Genomic DNA, 18,950 nt, shown 5'->3' with positions numbered 1-18,950 from the left:
ATCGGTTTCATTCCTCACTTCCTCCAACTCCGAAAGTCCAAACTCAACGAGGCGTTGAGTATGAAGTGGCCAAGATCCTGGACTCACGTCACCGTTACGGTCATCTACAGTATCTTATTGACTGGAAGGGTTACGGCCCTGAGGAACGTTCATGGACCAATGCTTCTGATGTCCATGCTCCTGCCTTGGTCCGGAGATTCCATTTCAAGTTTCCTCAAAAGCCAAAGAAGTGTCCTGGGGCCACTCCTAAACGGGGGGGGTGCTGTCACGATCCGGGTATCTGGACGCCATTTCTTACCCATCAGATGCCTCCTAAGGCTGGCTCAGCGCTCCAGGACCGGATCCCATCTGTTATCCTAATGTTCACATTCCTGCATCCTCTCCTGTCTCTCTGAGACGCTGTCACAGTAGCGCCTTATTACATCTGGCATGGCGTCTCCCGCGGCCTCCGCCGCCGTCCCTGAGCTTCTGCATGCAGAGTGTCAGAGTGGCGATTACGTCAGCCGCGGCCTCCGCTGTGTCCGCGTGGTTGGATGTGCACTTGTCAGCCTGGCGTCTCCTGTCTCCAGTGGCCGGCGCCGCCATTACTGTTTTCATTACCACATGGATTACAAACCAAACTTCCCTCCAAGTGTCTGCATGGGCGCAGCCATCTTGGATTCTGTCAGCTGATCATTTCCTCCAATCTGTTGTCAGTATTGTTAATCTGCATAATTGCCTAGCCAATCCCTTCCTTGCTGCAGGTATAAATACACTGTGCCTGAGCAAGGAAGGCGTCAGTGCTTTGGTTGTCAAACCTAGTTCCTGTTTGTCTCTCTCCTGTGATTGTCTTCCAGGTTCCAGCTCCTGTCTCAAGACTTCCACCATAGAGACCCGCACCAGCATTCCACCTGCGGTGTAGCCTGACTCTCCAATCCATTGTGGATTCATCTGTTTCCAGCTACAACATTACCTGCTTCCAGCTCAGCTTTCAGCAGAGTACAGCTTCCCTTAAAGGGCCGGTGTCCTTTCTACACTTTACCACTCTCCACCGGTATTATTATTTCTCCGCTCTCAAGTTCTACATTTCAGTTCATATTTCATCGCTCCCAAGTTCATCTATTATTTAACTGGTTCCAGCCAGTATCCACTCCGTGCTAACAACAGTCTGGTTCCAGCCAGTATCCACAGCAGCTGTTTTACCTTCAGCAACCCAGCTTTTCCTGGAACACCAGCTGGCACAATCCTGGGTTATCTCCATTGCTACAGTCGGGCCTGGTAAGGACTTTCCATCTAGAAGATCATAAGAACTATCTCACACTACCAGTGCCCTGTGGCTCCTGCCATCCTGTAGTACCCAGGAACTGTATTTATTATTTGCTGACTTTTACGTTTTCTTTTACTGCTGCTGTGTTGCGGAGTTGTCATAATAAACATCATTGACTTTTATCCAAGTTGTCGTGGTCACGCCTTCGGGCAGTTATTATTCATGTTACTTACATGTCCAGGGGTCTGATACAACCTCCCAGGTTCCGGTACATCTCAGCCCCTACAACTGAGGCTGCCTCCCGTCAGCTCAGGCCCTCAGTTGTGACATGCATTTTCCAACAGAAGGAACACTTTCTGCGACTCCGTGTCCAGTATCATTCCCAGGAATGGGAGCCTCCGTGTTGGCTCTAGGTGAGATTTCAGAAGGTTCAGAATCCACCCGTGATCCTGGAGAAGTTTGGTTGAGAGGCCAATGCTGTCCAGCAACCAAATTAGTTATTGCTGTTAAATTGCCTTATTTCCATTGATGTTGAGATATATGTGATAATTTAATAAAATGCTTGTATTTTCATAGCTTTATAAGCAAATGAAAGAAATCCTGTCCATGATATTGTTCTCATTCAGAGATTACAAATAGTTTAAAGTGGCCTAATATTAAGTACTAGATCACAAATCAAAATTATTTTCCTCTCTGACCAAAATAGAACACTTCAAGTGATAAATGATTCCAACATCTTTTACATGGGTTGACTGCTATTTTTTAGGCTCTGTCTATTTTTTCATAGAATTGCCCTCTAGGTTAATGTATGTGAGAAGTTCGATATACTTCTTGGAAAGCAGCCACTAACCCCTATTGCACACTGTAATTGAAGCCGCTACGGCCGCTGTAATAAATTCTTTACCATGGAATTCCAGGAACACTCGCTGTCTTAACCTAGGAGGCACAAACAAAAGACCTACCGGAAGGTCTGGAGGAGCCTGCTCCTGTGCTCTAAGGACTAATGACAAGAGGTCCTGGGTAATGCCCACTTTAATACATGATGGGGACACAATGGGCAATGGCTCCTCGGTGGTCTCCTGGATTGGAGCAAAACTCTGCGAGAGCGCATCAGCCTTGATGTTTTTTGACCCAGGGCGATATGTTATCAAAAAATTAAAGCGAGCAAAAAACAAAGCCCATCGTGCCTGCCTGGCATTGAGGCGCTTCGCTGACTCTAAATATGCCAAATTCTTATGGTCGGTGAGAATTGAGACCACAAACTTAGCCCCCTCAAGCCAGTGTCTCCACTCCTCGAGTGCATCCTTAATAGCCAACAATTCCCGGTTACCCACGTCATAATTCATCTCGGCAGGCGAAAATTTACGGGAAAAGTAAACACAGGGATGAAGGCGATTATCAGACACCCCCATCTGAGAGAGCACTGCCCCAATACCCATCTCAGAGGCATCCACCTCCACCACAAAAGGACGCTCTGGATCTGGGTGTCGCAGCACCTTGGCCGAGACAAATGCCCTTTTGAGACGGGCAAAAGCCGCTTTGGCCTCACAAGACCAGTGAGCAACATCCGCCCCTTTCTTAGTGAGTGCCACCAAGGGCGCCACTATAGACGAAAATCCAGCGATAAATCGTCTATAAAAATTCGCAAAGCCCAGAAAACGCTGAAGCGCCTTCAAACTAGTGGGCTGCACCCAATCCAGGACTGCCTGTACCTTGGAACCCTCCATTTGGAAACCTTCTGGGGAGATAATATATCCTAGAAATGCGATTTGCTGAACTTCAAATTCGCACTTCTCCAGCTTCGCCCCAAGCCGGTGGTCTCTGAGTTTCTGGAGGACTAAGCGTACATGCTTCCGATGTTCCTCCAGGGAATGGGAGAAGATTAGGATGTCATCTAAGTATACAACTAAGAATCTATCCAAATATTCCCTGAGCACATCGTTCATGAAGTCCTGGAAGACTGCTGGGGCATTACAGAGCCCAAAAGGCATCACCAAATATTCATAATGCCCTGAGTGGGTATTAAAGGCAGTCTTCCATTCATCCCCCTCTCTTATTCGGATTAGATTGTACGCACCGCGTAGGTCAATCTTAGAAAAAATGGTGGCAGTACGAAGCTGGTCAAACAAGATCGAAATGAGAGGCAGTGGGTATGAGTTTTTAATCGTGATACGGTTCAATTCCCTGAAGTCGATGCAGGGTCGCAACGAACCGTCCTTTTTACCCACGAAGAAGAACCCCGACCCAACTGGAGACTGTGAAGGTCTGATAAATCCCTTAGCCAAGTTCTCCTGAATGTACTCTGCCATAGCCTGAGTCTCAGGACGTGACAGGGAGTACAACCTGCTCTTGGGAAGCTTAGCATTCGGCAACAAATCAATGGCACAGTCATAGGGGCGATGGGGAGGTAGTACCTCTGCAACTCTTTTGGAGAACACGTCCGCAAAATCTGCATAACATCCTGGCAATCCTGGCAAACTTAGCTGCGAAAGCCTGACTGGAAGGCTCAAGCAACTCCTGAAACAATCAGTACCCCAACTAAGAATCTCCCCAGAGACCCAGTCAAATTGAGGATTGTGGGCCCTTAACCAGGGTAACCCCAACACCAATGGGGCAAAAGTACAGACAGTCACATAAAAGGACAATTTTTCAGAGTGTGTGGCTCCAATAGACAAAGAAATCTGGCTAGTGCAAGAGGTAATTTTACCCTGGGATAATGGTTCCCCGTTTAACCCACAAATCTCAATTTCCGATGCCAAGGGTACTAAGGGAACAGAGTGTTTCAGGGCGAATTGGCAGTCCATAAAAACCCCGTCGGCCCCACTGTCCACAAAGGCCTCAGTCTTGACAGTTTGACCGAGGATCTTCAAGGTCACCGGAATGATAAAAGTCTTCTTGGGAAATTCTGACTTCTGGCCTGACAGGATATTTCCCATCACCCTCAGGCCCTGAAGTTTTCCGGCTTTTCTGGGCATGATACTACCACATGACCTTTATTCCCACAGTACAAACATAACCCCTGCTGTCTCCTCCGCGTCTTCTCACGCGAGGAGAGGCGGGTAGCCCCAATCTGCATAGGCTCCTCGGAAAATTCCTCAGAGTCTGAGGTTCCCTTGGGAAAGAAGGAAACCTCGGTCTCCCTTTCAAGCCTGCGCTCTCTCAGCCGTCTATCCACCCGAATGGATAACTGCATGAGCTGATCCAAGCTATCAGGCAAAGGATATTGTACCAGTTGGTCTTTTAACTGGTTAGAAAGACCTCTTCGGTACTGGTGTCTCAGGGCTGGGTCATTCCACTGGGTATCATGGGCCAACCTCCGAAACTCCGCACAATAAACCTCAACTGGCCTTCGCCCTTGCTTAAGGATCGAAATCTGAGCCTCGGCTGAGGCCATCTTGTCAGGGTCATCATACAACATGCCCAGTGCCGTAAAAAAAGCATCAACACTTTTAAGCGACGGACAGTCAGGCTGCAACCCATATGCCCAGACCTGTGGGTCTCCTTGTAGCAAGGAAATCACTATGCCCACCCGCTGAATCTCCGACCCAGAAGACTGAGGCCTAAGCTGGAAATATAGCTTGCAGCTCTCCTTGAAACAAAAGAACTGCGAGCGATCTCCAGAAAAACGATCCGGGAGATTTACTTTCGGCTCCTTAACCCCTGAAGGTACTGCTGCTGCGGGAGCTCCGCCAGCGGCCTGCGAGGTGTGCATTTTAATGGACAAATCATTAAATTGTCGAGTCAGGACCTGCACCTGATCGACCACCTGTTGCAAAGTATTTTGAGGGGTATGCTCCATATTCCCACAAAATTTCAACAGGAGTATTAGGCTGCTGAATATGTTATGCACACCAGTGCCAGCAGGAATGTACTGGTGTCTGAACGGTGAGGGATTCAAAACAAATGAACTCACAGACAGACTGGGGAATATGACATTACATACACAGAAGGTGATAGGGTAACAAAATAAACACAAAGTGAACAGAGAAGCCCAAAGGCTAAGAAACTGGGTGTCTCCCTAATATTAGGAATGCTCAGATGGAAAGAAGCAAGATGTGATTTAATACGTAGAGAACCCGAAATGCTGTTGCTAAGGGCAACAGCAAAACCCTAAAGGGTTACCAACGGGTGTGGCAGTAAACTCCTTGGTCAGAGATGGAATAATAGACACAAGGAGAGTCTCCACAGTCCTAGTCCTCACTTGCAGTGCACTGGTTCAGCTTACTGCCACTAAACTGACACCTGAACACCTTGCACAGTGAGAAAGGATTTTGGCAGGCAAGTCTGCGAATACAGCCGCAAACTTGCTAGGTTCACAGAGTAGCAAAAGAACCCCAGCAGGTTAAACGACTGACTCCAGTCTTACTGCTAGGTCTGGATTGGCAGAGTGTAATACCAAATCCCAAGGCCTATTTGCAGTAAGCAACAAACAAATACAAAGTTTACACAGTACTAGCTAGCTTTCAGGAACTGACTAACCAACAAAGATTCAGCAGCATCTGCCTAACCTGAGAAGAGGGTTTATATAGCAGGTGCTGTCCACGCCCCACTCAGACCTCACAGACTGTGAGCACAAAAACCAGCACCGGATCCCCTGCCGTGCACAGAGCCTGTAACCACTGCACAGCAAAAGACCCGAACCGGAGTATCAGCTACGCTCAGGATACTCCGCTAGCACTTGTCTCCCGGTTGCCATGACGACGTGGCAGCACAGAGCAGGAGACCCTAACAGGTGAATACCCTCGGTGCCGAGGAGAGACCAAATGGCAGGGCCTGGAACTGGTAGTGACAGTCCTGTAGTGCAAACCGTAGATAAGCCTGGTGAGGCGGCCAGATCGGAATGTGAAGGTACGCATCCTTGATATCCAGAGACAAAAGGAATTCCCCTTCCTCCAGACCTGAGATCACCGCTCTCAGGGACTCCATCTTGAACTTGAACACTCTTAAGTACGGGTTCAAGGACTTGAGGTTCAGAATTGGTCATACCGAACCGTCCGTTTTTGGTACTACAAACAAGTTGGAATAATACCCCCTGTTGTGCAGATGAGGTGGAACTGGAACAATGACTTGAGTCTGTACCAGTTTTTGGATGGCCTGCTGTAAAGTTATACTTGCCTCTTGTGAAGCTGGTAAGCCTGATTTGAAGAATCTGTGAGGTGGGAGGTCTTGGAACTCCAGTCTTTAGCCTTGGGAAATAAGATCTATGACCCAGAGATCCCGGCACGAACTTGACCAGATGTGACTGAAGAATTTTAGTCAGGCTCCCACCTGACAGCCCTCCAGGAATCATGGTCCACCGTCATGCTGAAGGCTTTGAGGAAGCAGAGCCTGAGCTTTGTTCCTGCGCACCTGCAGTTGCTGGTTTGCGTTGGTTTACCTCTTTCATCTCTGGAAGACGTAGAAGCACCTCTGGATTTTCCCTGAAACTTGGCTGTCCAAAAGGACTGTAAATTTGAAGATGAATAAGCTTCCCTGGCTGGGGGAGCTGCGGAAGGAAGATACGTAGACTTATCCGCAGTAGCCTTGGAGATCCATTTGTCCAGTTCGTCTCCAAACAAGACTTCCCCTGTGAATGGCAGGCCTTCCACGACTTTCCTGGAGTCTGCATCAGCAGTCCACTGGCGTAGCCACAAGCCCCTGCGTGCTGACACTGCCATAGCGGTGGTGCGTGCATTAAGCAAACCAATCTCTTTTATGGCTTCCACCATAAAGTTCACAGAGTTCTGTATATGCTGCAGTAAAACAACATCCCCCCTAGACAAGGAATCTAACCCCTCAATTAGGTTACCTGACCATTTAGCAACGGCTTTTGTGATTCATTCACATGCAATAGTGGGTCTTTGGGCAACCCCAGCAGCTGTGTACAATGATTTGAGTGTAGTCTCAATTTTACGATCACCCGTATCTTTTAGGGAGGCTGCACAAGGGAAAGGCAATACAATTTTATGTGACAGCCTAGAGACTGATGCGTCCACTATCGGTAGATTTTCCCATTTTTTTTTACTATCCTCTAGAGCATGGGTCTTCAACCTGCGGCCCTCCAGCTGCTGTGGAACTACACATCCCAGCATGCCCTGCCTCAGTTTTACCATACCTTAATAGCAAAACTGTGGCAGGACATGCTGGGATGTGTAGTTTCACAGCAGCTGGAGGGCCACAGGTTGAAGACCCATGCTCTAGAGGAAAAGGAAAAGAGCAACCTTTTAGGGATTTGAAATTTCTTATCAGGATTAACCCACAGTTCTTCAAACAGGGTATTCAATTCCTTTGACGCAGGAAAAGTGACCGAGGACGTCTTTTTTACATTAAATAAGATTCCTCACACTCCTCTGACACCTTATCAGGAATTTGCAGAACATCTCTGATTGCCTCTATAAGAGCCTCTATTCCCTGTGACAAGAGTAGCATCCCCCCCTCCAAATCCACCTCACCCTCCTCCATGTCTGACACGTCAGCGTCAGAGTCAGAATGCAGGATATGGGCCAGAGATCGTTTTTGCGGACAGATGGGAGAGGATTGAGACGCTGGTTTGGGGACATGGGGGCAGATTTATTAAGCTCGGTGAAGTGATAAAGTGGAAGGTGATAAAGGACCAGCCAATCAGATCCTTACTGCCATGTCACAGGCTGGGTTTGAAAAATGACAGTTAGGAGCTGACTGGCTGGTACTTTATCATTTTCCACTTTATCACTTCACCAAGCTTAATAAATCTGCCTCTGAGGGAATGTATGCTCGCCGGTGTTGGGCTTGCGAATAGTTCCCTCAGGAGGTCAGTATCCTGTCAGTGGGGAACGGGACCATTAACCCTTCAAGAGGTTGGGCAGTTCCCCCCCTAAGTCCCATGAAGCAGGCAGGCTGGTGCCAACCAGCCCTGCCTGAAAATAACACACATATAAAATAAATGCAGAAAACTCTTCTGGAGCTTCCATAAGCGTGACTGGCTCCTCCGGGCACATTTTCTAAACTGAGTCTGGTAGGAGGGGCATAGAGGGAGGAGCCAGCCCACACTATCAAATTCTAAAGTGCCCATGGCTCCTAGTGGACCCGTCTATTACCCATGGTACTAAATGGAACACCAGTATCTTCTAGGACGTAAGAGAAATGAATTTATTCAATTTTGGAATAAGGCTGTAACATAACAAAATGTGGAAAAAGTGAAGCGCTGTGAATACTTTCCGGATGCACTGTATATATGTATTACTGTGCCCGGTAAATAATATATATGGTGACCAGTGATTGTGAGTTACACCACTGACAGAGAGGCAGACTATATATACTGTATATATATACTAATCGCAGACAGGAAGGTGTTCTGCACCAATTTAGCTGGAACCCAGTATATGTAGCATGACGGTGGAAAGTCTAGCTGAAGAGGAACATCTGATATGTAAATATCATCTCAAGTTTCTGTATTAACCTCCAATATTGGTGGAAGCACTGGCGCTGTCCACCTGGTAGTCAGGTCTTTTGTTGTTATATACAATATACAGTAAATTAGCAGAATCTTCTAGCATCGGGTGTCTTTTTATGGCACATATGCATCTTAGTTGCAACACAATGCGAATAAGATGAACAAGCAGGCTCTTTTTCTAGGAAAACACTGTAATGTAGCATTTCATATGCAGATAAAGCCACAGTTGCACATAGAATATATATGCAAATAAGACGTATTTTCGGCAACAAAAGACAATCGATGCTAATGGAGTTGCACGAGACCTGTCAGCTCACTCACGCCAGACATCTCCCTCTGCATGGCATATTGAGGCAAGATGAATGAGGACACATCTGTAGTTGCATTTAATTTTGTTATCTTAAACAGTATAAAGTAATAAAACATATTCAGACGTAGCCGCGTACATGCATCTTGCAGCATGGCTGCATGGGCACACGTGCCATGGCATGCCGTGGGTGCAACTAGGTATGCAGGGCTGCGACTATTTATTCCTATGGCGTTCGCATACACACGCGCATCATAGTCGCAGGCACACTATCCAAGCCAGTTCTGCCGCGAATTGGACGCATTTGGCAAGGCTGACCGTGGCTATACAGATGTAGCCAGGCTCATTATTGCCGCAATGTGTATGCATATGCATACACATTGCGGCAAACTGTAGCCTTGCCTGGCTGCAGAGCCGGCCATAGCTATAGGCAAACTAGGCAATTGCCTAGGGCATTTGGTATGCCTAGGGGCATCAGCAGCTTCTGCTGATTAAAATGATATGCGGCATGCCTATATTCTGTGTGTAGCATTTCATATGCAGATACAGCCACAGTCTCACACAGTATATAGGCATGTTGCATATCATTCTAATCAGCAGAAGCTGCTTGTGCATCCTAGCCACATAACAATGCAAATAAGATGCATTTTCATTAAAAAATTTGCCCGACGTTAGCACTGAGGCAATATTTATGAGGACACATCAGTATCCAAGCAGAGGCAGAGGTCACAGTGTTAGTGGCAGTGTGAGTGCTGTGTGCATGTGAGTGGGTTGGTTGTGCAGTAGTGTTCGGAATATGTGTAAGGAGCATTATGTGTGTCATGTAAAAATGCATTAATAATGTGCAACATATGTATAAGGGGCACTATGTGTGTCATTATGTGTTTAAGGGCATTAATAATGTGTGGCATACTGTATGTGTAACAGGGTACTACTGTATGTGTCATTATGTGTATAGGGGCACTAATAATGTGCATCAAATGTGTAGGGGGCACTGTGTGTGTCATTATGTGTATTAGGGCATTAATAATGTGCGGCATATGTGTAAGGGACATTATGTGTAAAAGGGCATTAATAAAGGTTGTCATAATGTGTAAGGCGCATTATGTTTATAAGGACATTAATAAGGTGTCTCATATGTGTAAGGGGCATTACTGTGTGGAATTGTGTATAAATGCATTACTAATGTGTGGCATTATGTGTATAAGGTGCTCTACTATGTGTCGTTGCGTATAGGAAGGGCACTACTGTGTTGTCTAATGTGAATAAAGAGCAATAGGGTGTAGTGTAATGTGAATAAGGAGCAATTCAGTGTGATGTAATGTGAATAAGGGGCTCTACTGTAAGGAGTAATGTTTAAGGTTAAGTGATACTACTGTGGGATGTAATATGAATTATGGACACTATCGCATGATAAAATGTGAATAAAGTGCAGTACTGTGTGGCGTATTTGGAATTGGGGTTACTATTGTGTGGCCATGCCCCTTGCCAGCAAAAACACACCCCTTTTTGGGCTGTGCGCCAAATGTGCGAACTGTTCCTATTTTAAATATAGGGGGTACAAACACCAAAATAAGGACTGCTATGGCTGAGGGGTGATGGTTCTGGGAAAAAAGTGCAAGGTCAGAGGCAGAACCAGCAGTGGTGCTAGGGGGCACTAGCCAAAATCTTGCCTAGGGCATCATATTGGTTAGGGCCGGCTCTGCCTGGCTGCACCTATTCGCACCCGAAACTAAGTTCATGCAATGCGTATGCATCGCGGGTGCAAATAAATGCACACGTATGCCGGCATGCACATCGCGCCAACCTAGTCACAACCGCAACTAGGCACAGCCACAATGAGTGTGGCTACATCTGTATCTCGGCTTAAAATTTCCATGCTCTGATAGAAACAAGTGGGGGGGGGGGGGGGGGGCCTAGAGGTTAGGAGACTTTCTATGCATGTATGCATGCACAATATGTAAATAATTTAATTTATGGTACCTCTTTATATGAAGACATAATTCTTTCAATGGCATCAGCTCCAGAAGCCAACAAGTTTCTTGCTGTGGTGAAGGCTTCAGTACGTTCACTCACCATTCCTTGCTTCTGACCATCTTCTAAATCTAAAGAAAAAAAAATCAGAGAACCTCTGCATGACAGGTCTGCTCATATTCATATTTCATTCAACAGTTCTACATATAACATAGATGTGTCAACCTAACCCATTTAACACAGGAGACTAAATTTGCCTGTGATTCATTTCTTAAAAAGGCTTATTCCCTATCAATATTTAATTATACAAAGATTAATTTAGTCAGAATGTCAGTGGTATATAAGAGAGTGAGTATCACCTAGATAAAATGGTTCAGCTCATGTACAGTGAAGAACTTTGGTAAAATATTATTTTCTAATTTCCTCTTTTCTACTGCACCTGTTAAAAGCATTGCAACCATGCAGATTTTAGTTATGCACCTTTTACACTGAGTGGAGAACCTGGTTTATTGCTGGCAAACCGATACAATGTGGGACTTAGCTCAGTGTGCATGGGTCAACCTAGGTCTTGCATCCTAGGGTCCCCTACCGCTACCAGTGTTAATTCCGGATCTGACTGGGGTAGCCAGGTCAAACCTAAGGAGTTCACTGATCATCTCCAAGCATCCGAGGTGAACAGGGATGACCTGGGACTATCTGGCGGTCTGAAAGGGCTAAGCACATCTGGAGACCTGGCTTCAACCCGTGTTCAGTATCCCAGGTCGGACACGGGTTGAAGCCAGGTTTCACTGTGAAAGGGGTATTACTGTGTAAAAGCATTAGACCTGTCATGTGCGTCAGAAGGCATGTAGAAATCTACTAGGGTACATAGGTTTATGGAACAGACAATGCAGAGGAGTGAAGGAGCTACTAGTGCAGGGCTTGACAAATTTTTGTAACATCTAGGAGCCAACATAAAAGGATAGGAGCCAGACAATAGTCTGCGACCAAAATATATAAAAACTTGTATAGGCTACCGCACATGCCCCTTCATTGCCCCTCACCATTATACCCATTCCCTACACGCTATGGCCTAAATTCCGAATTGACTAGTTACCATCATCTGTGCCAGATAAATGCTAAGAAATCACTTAAAGGTTGCCAGGCATTAAGAAGCTTCCATAAACACCAAGCAGCAAATTATTTCTTGTCTGTTTTGTCTGGCAGATCCAACCTTGTGTTTACCTAGCTGCAAGTCAACTCTCCTGTATTCACTGCTCCAGATGTCACAGTTGCTGGCTCATCTGGGGCTAACTCAGTGGGGGGTACAGCAGACACATACAGGGTGACACCCGTTCTCTGCCCTCCTACCCAAGACTTGGGTAGCTGACCCATAGCATGTATTTACTTACACACCACTGATGCCAGCCTTGGATCCCGTCCTTTACAGTGTGTGCACAGCATTGTGATGGAGGCTCAAATTGCACGGATTGTCATGTGTCCCCTCTATACCCTTCTCTTGCAGTTGATCATACATACAGCTCCTCTTGTACCGCAGAGCTGAATGGAAGCCCCTGGCAGGCCAGAAACACATGCAAGGTGAAGTGTGCAGAGCTGCTGCTGGATGAGGTTGTTGGTATAGATGTGGGAGTAAGCAGAGGGTTCTCGGTTGTGTCTATGTTACCTTCATGCTCAGGACCTGGAAGTGACAAAACTAGAGGGCAGGAGAGAACTTCCGCCCTTACAGCAGCTAAATGTTTTCTTCGTTCTCCATTCGTTTGGGGTAAAAAAAAATTCTATCCAGCATTGGACCCTCGCGGGCTCACTTCGCTCGCCACGCTTCGGGCTCGGTGTCTCGCTCCGCTTCGCTCGCCACACTTTACTATTCCAAATAGATTGTGACATGGACCCAGGAGGTTATGGGAAAGGTCCTCTCCACGAAGGTAAACTAGACGCTACCAAGGGTTCTCCCCCCAGTCCCCTAAGCACCAGGACAGGCTGATAGAGTGAGGCACAATCTGCCTCTTGCTCACTTCATAATAGGCTCTACCAAGTTCTTTTAACTAGGACCTCTTCTATGTAGCCCTGCAGCAACTCCTTCAGTTCAGGCAAGGTCGCAATACGTATTGTCCCCTGTGGGGCTCCGTCCCATCTGCCAATCACTCACAACACAGCGGCATGGTGGTGAGGCCTGGGGGAGTCAGTTTGTCTTTTGATCCTCCCCTGACATGCTGCAGCTACTGCGGGGACTTCTCCTTCACCACAGTTTCAAATATATACTCTTAATGGGTTGGGGCTGGGTGACTGGCGGTGGGGATCCCAGCAGTCAGCATACCGACCCCGGGATCCCAACCGCAGAATGCCGGTGGGGTGGAGTGTCGAACACAACAAACCCTCTTGCGGGCTCGCCACGCAAAGGCCTAGGTTGCTCGCTGCCCTCGCCGCATTTTCTATTCCCACTCTATGTGTGTCATGGACACCCACAAATGTGAATAGTCCCTGTTAATCGGCATGCCAACTGCAGGGCTTTTGATCGCTCGGGATCCCATTGTAGGCATGATGACCACCGTATCACGAGAGCCGGTCACATGACCGGATCCCCTCTTAACCACTTGCCTGGCATGGTCGCAACAGATGCGACCACACCAGCAAGTGCTTTATCTGACCTGGTCGCACAGGATGCGAACAGTCAGATAAACAGCGTTAGCAGCAGCAGGGAAGGGAAACTTCCCTCCCCTGCTGATCTCAGATGGCCTGGAAGGTCTGTCTGCCTCCCTGCACCCTCCTCTCAGTGTTGCTGTGCTGCTGATCACTGCTGATCGGCCAGCACGGCAGGAACCCCAATCCAGCGGCTGCAGACAATGACAGCCGCTGGGAAAGGGTAAACTAACCTCCCCACGCCACCCCCAGATTTCCCCCCCCCCCCCCCCCCCTGTGTACCTGGCAGCTGTCTTGGAAGTAAAAAGTAATGTTGCGATGGTCGCGATGGTCCGATGTTACCGGTATTCCCAACCGATGTTTCAGAAATATGATTTAAAAAATAAATACTTTTTTTTTTTAAATCTTTTTTTTAACTAAAATCATGTTGGATAAGGTTAAATTCATATTCTTTACCTAATTCACTCATTAAAAAACCCAACAATTTCTGAGCGGATTTTGGAGAAAAAAATTGTCAGTTAAGTGGTTAATGGGGCATGTTTTACGCCTTGTTGTTGCACTTCAGAGGCGAAGCACATTTCCTGAAACTCTCTTAACACTGTACTAAAAGCTTCACACAAACAATTTGTACCTGTAGGAAACACAGTTCTTATGGTCTCACGCTCTCATGATTGGTTAGTATTAACCCATTCAAATGGGGTTCTAACCATTTAGAATGACTGTGCTCACACTATGACCAATCAACACACAACCATTCATTTCAATGGAAATAACAGGTGCTATGTCTGTCATACATGGCAGTGTCCCTCAAAGGTAAAGTCCAGTGTCATTCTACTGTAAATGTATTTTTGTTTAGGAAAACCAAGACTACTTGGCATGCAGATGACTCTCCCTTAGATTTGAGTGAGTAATAACACAATAAATCTATTTTTTGCAAAAATTATTACCCAACATCCACTGCTACACAAGAGTGGGAAGTACGGGGATGTTTATTCCTAATGGGGGCCAAAATCTTTTGGTGGGCCAGATCACAATAGGGAATACAGCCTTGTTCTGCTGAACAGTCTAAGGCTGGATGAGAACTGTGGCAGGGGGGACACCAAACAGTGAGTCTCCCTGTTTTAGTGCTACCAGCCCTGGCAAGTGATGACTAGTGCTTATAATTAAAACATTTTGGAGGGGACTCCGCAGTCTTTATCCCCTCGATATTTCTACTACCAGCCTAGACTCTTAGGCCAGGTACACATCAGGCTGACGGGCAATCGGGACACATTTCCTTTGGCCCGGACCATACCAGATTGCTTACGTTCACATTACACAATGTAATAAATGACGGAAAGACATCTCATTCTGTCCTTCAATACACTGCACCAGATCGCACACAATATCTTTCAGTTGGCCGTGCAGCACAGCTAACCAAAAGATGTTGCATACTATCCATGGGAGCGCACAATCGCGGGTACACATTAGACAATAAGTGCGATTTGTTGTTCTGATACGGCAAATCGAACTTAGCGCTAGGGCTGGTTTTAAAGCATGTGTGTGTGTTTTGGATGGAGGAGATATGCGTGTTTTTTTTTAATTAAAAAAATTAATTAAAAACATGCTGGAATACGGGCGAGGTAGTGGTTTTTAACCCAGCACATCAGCCTACAAGTAAATATTACATCTGCCGACTTCAAGGTCAGCAATTTCTGGCAATTTAAGAGTTGGCACAAGCTCATAACCTTTTATATTCTGCCTAGGGTGTGTTAATGAAAAATTTAATTGATTACATAATTGCATTTTTGATTATGATACTCATAACAATCCATATTTTATTTCATATGCTATGCCTTCCAATAGTTTTCTTTCAATTTTGTTCATAATATCACAACAGTAATTTATATTTTCTCATCTCAGTTTCGGCTTATTTACCTTCTATTCAGCACTTACTGCTGTGGTGCATGTGTGGGGGGGGTTCTTTAATAACTGATGATGAGCTGTATTCATTTGCTGTGCTGCATGTTGGGGGTGGGGTCTTTAATATATGATGGCAGCAGCCTGTGCATATATAGTATATTGATAGCTAGTTATTTAAACATAGTAAATTTGCCAATTTGTATGGGCTGCTTATTTTTTTGACTGTATGTTTATCCAAAATAATAAGGAAGAAAAGTGTAACCACTGCGCTAGTATAATCTTACAAAGATTTTTATATATAAAAAGATCTTTAGTATATATTCAACAAGAAATCCATCTGTTTTGGAGTTTTTATGTGCTCTCCACTTATTAAGACTCAGGAGACCTGCGCTTTCCACAGAACAGATAATTAAGACAATACAAACAAGGAAATAAAAAAACCCACATAAAAATACACATATAATAATGTAAAATATATAAAATATGTTTTGTGCCTGTTTATAATAACTCTGCTTTGTCCCGGCCAACTGGATTCATAAAACTATCTCTGTATTAAACAGCCATACTCAGGACTTCACCAACTTAATTACAATCTGTATTTCTTATAATATTGACAGCTCCATTACTGCGGGATCATTTAAAGGAGACAAAGCAGAATTATTATAAACAGGCACAAAATATATTTTACATTCTTATATGTTTATTTTTATGTTTTTTATTGGTATTCCCTTGTTTGTATTTTCTTAATAAATTGTTATGTGGAATGCGCAGGTCTCCTGAGTCTTCATAGGTGGAGAGCACATAAAAACTGAAAACGGATGGTTTTCTTACTGAATTCTTATTGAAGATTTACTAAAGATCTTTTTATATATAAAAACCTTTATAAGATTACACTAGCGCAGTGGTTACACTTTTCTTCCTTTTTTCTTAATACAAATATTAGGGAGTCTTTTCACTAACTCCCTACCACTTGCATCTTTTGTTAAGTATTTCATATATATATATATATATATATATACAAACAAATATAGAAAACCACAGCACTCGCCACCCCAGAAGCAGGGTGCAGTGTCTGCACTCACCACTCATAGGGTGGGGTGCATGCAGCCCATGGCCACCTACCCAAATACATACAAAATAGAGAATTCAGCACTCACCATAGCAAGCTCACTTGTCCTCACAACATCAATAAATAAATAAATGATGGGGGTTTAGTTGGTGGATTGGCCAATGCACGGAAGCCTGCATACCGATTTTCAAGGTACCCCACCTTCATGCAGGTCCTACACTATCACAAAGCCTAAAGAATTAAAACCTGGCAACTGTATCACATATAATATAACTGCAAATATGCCCACTAGGTTTAATGTATGCCTGCCACATATCTAGTGGCTTTTAAAGGCATACTAGTCACCTGACACAGCCGATAAATTACTAAGGAGCAGCTGACACAGGTTTAGAACAGTTAAGATTACACAGGGGTGCATGAAAAGGCCTGTGCTATGGTGAGTGCTGAATTCTCTATTTTGTATGTATTTGGGTAGGTGGCCATGGGCTGCATGCACCCCACCCTATGAGTGGTGAGTGCAGATATTGCGCCCCGCTTCTGGGGTGGCGAGTGCTGTGGTTTTCTATATTTGTTTGTATATTTTGGGGTTAATCTTTGGTTAACTCTTATTAACCATGTTCACAGGCCTTTTCATGCACCCCTGTGTAATCTTAACTGTTCTAAACCTGTGTCAGCTGCTCCTTAGTAATTTATCGGCTGTGTCAGGTGACTAGTATGCCTTTAAAAGCCACTAGATATGTGGCAGGCATACATTAAACCTAGTGGGCATATTTGCAGTTATATTATATGTGATACAGTTGCCAGGTTTTAATTCTTTAGGCTTTGTGATAGTGTAGGACCTGCATGAAGGTGGGGTACCTTGAAAATCGGTATGCAGGCTTCCGTGCATTGGCCAATCCACCAACTAAACCCCCATCATTTATTTATTTATTTATTTATTTATTTATTGATGTTGTGAGGACAAGTGAGCTTGCTATGGTGAGTGCTGAATTCTCTATTTTGTATATATATATATATATATATATATATATATATACAGTGCTTAAAGTGGTCCTAGAGAGGTGGTGGAACTCCCCTCCCCCATGCAATAAAAGTATTGAGGGGCGTGGTCTCAAAACGAAAGTGGCGTGGTCACACAATAGTAATAATGCCCACAGTAGTAGCACCCCTAATACACATAATGCCCACAGTAGTAGCACCCCGTAATACACAATGCCAACAGCAGTAGCACCCCTTTAACAATGGCCACAGTAGTAGTGCTCCTAATGCAATGCCACCAGTAGTAGTGCCCCTTATGTCCCCAGGAGTGATGCCCCTTATGAAGTGCCCCCTTTACAATACCCTCATTAGTAGTGCCCCAATTAGTAATGCCCTTAATGGTAATGGCCCTGTGTAGTATTGCCCCCAGTAGTAATGTTGCCTGTAGTAATGCCCCCAATCGTTTAGCCCCCTGTAGTTTAGCCCCAGTAGTTATGCCCCCCAGTAGTTTAGCCCCTGCAGTTATGACCCCAGTAGTTTACCCACACTTTAGTTTAGCCTCCCAGTGGTAATGCCCCCAGTAGTTTAGCCCCTGTTGTTTAGTCCTCATGTAGTTTGCCCCATGTAGTTTAGCCCCCACTGGTAATGTCCCCTGTAGTTTAGCCCCTGCAGTTATGCCCCCAGTAGTTTAGCCCCCAGTAGTAATGCCCCCAGTAGTTTAGCCCCATGTAGTTTAGCCCCCAGTGGTAATGCCCCCTGTAGTTTAGCCCCTGCAGTTATGCCCCCAGTAGTAATGCCCCCAGTAGTTTAGCCCCATGTAGTTTAGCCCCCAGCGGTAATGCCCCCTGTAGTTTAGCCCCTGCAGTTATGCCCCAGGAGTAATGCCCCCAGTAGTTTAGCCCTATGTAGTTTGCCCCAAGTAGGAATGCCCCCAGTAGTTTAGCCCCTGTATTTATGCTCCCCTGTAGTTTGCCCCCTTGTAGTTTAGCCCCCTGTAGTTATGCCCCCAGTAGTAATGTGCCCTTGTAGTTATGCCCCCCAGTAGTAATGCGCCCCCAGTAGTTTGCCCCCTTGTAGTTTAGCCCCCTGTAGTTTAGTCCCCAAATAGTAATGCGCCCAGTAGTTTAGCCCCTGTAGTAATGCCCCCAGTAGTAAGCCCCAAGTAGTAATGCGCCCCTGTAGTTTGCCCCCAGTAGTTTACCCCTTGTAGCTTGCCCCCAGTGGTTAGCTCCCTGTAGCTTGCCCCCAGTAGACATGCCTTTAAAAAAAAAAAAACACCATACTTACCAAGCCCCGCTCCCGCGTCCGACCGCTGTGATCCTCCTGGCGTCCGGCTCCCTGAACTATGAGAGAGACGTCATGACGTCTCTCTCATAGCACACACTAGAGCCGGGAGCCGGAAGCAGGAGCTCAGTAGTGAGCTCCT

General features: G+C 45.7%; 1 protein-coding gene across 1 annotated transcript in view; it reads right to left on the bottom strand.

Annotated features, from left to right (window-relative positions):
- Positions 1–18,950, bottom strand: part of ABCD2 (ATP binding cassette subfamily D member 2) — a 197,581-nt gene that overhangs the window by 172,132 nt on the left and 6,499 nt on the right. Inside the window, exon 3 of the mRNA XM_063927090.1 lies at positions 10,948–11,069. Coding sequence (XP_063783160.1) covers positions 10,948–11,069 — 122 coding nt within the window. The remainder of the gene's footprint in view (positions 1–10,947; positions 11,070–18,950) is intronic.

Source organism: Pseudophryne corroboree, chromosome 6 (assembly GCF_028390025.1).
Source record: "Pseudophryne corroboree isolate aPseCor3 chromosome 6, aPseCor3.hap2, whole genome shotgun sequence".
Classification (NCBI taxonomy): domain Eukaryota; kingdom Metazoa; phylum Chordata; class Amphibia; order Anura; family Myobatrachidae; genus Pseudophryne; species Pseudophryne corroboree.
This window is presented reverse-complemented; position numbering and strand designations above follow the sequence as displayed.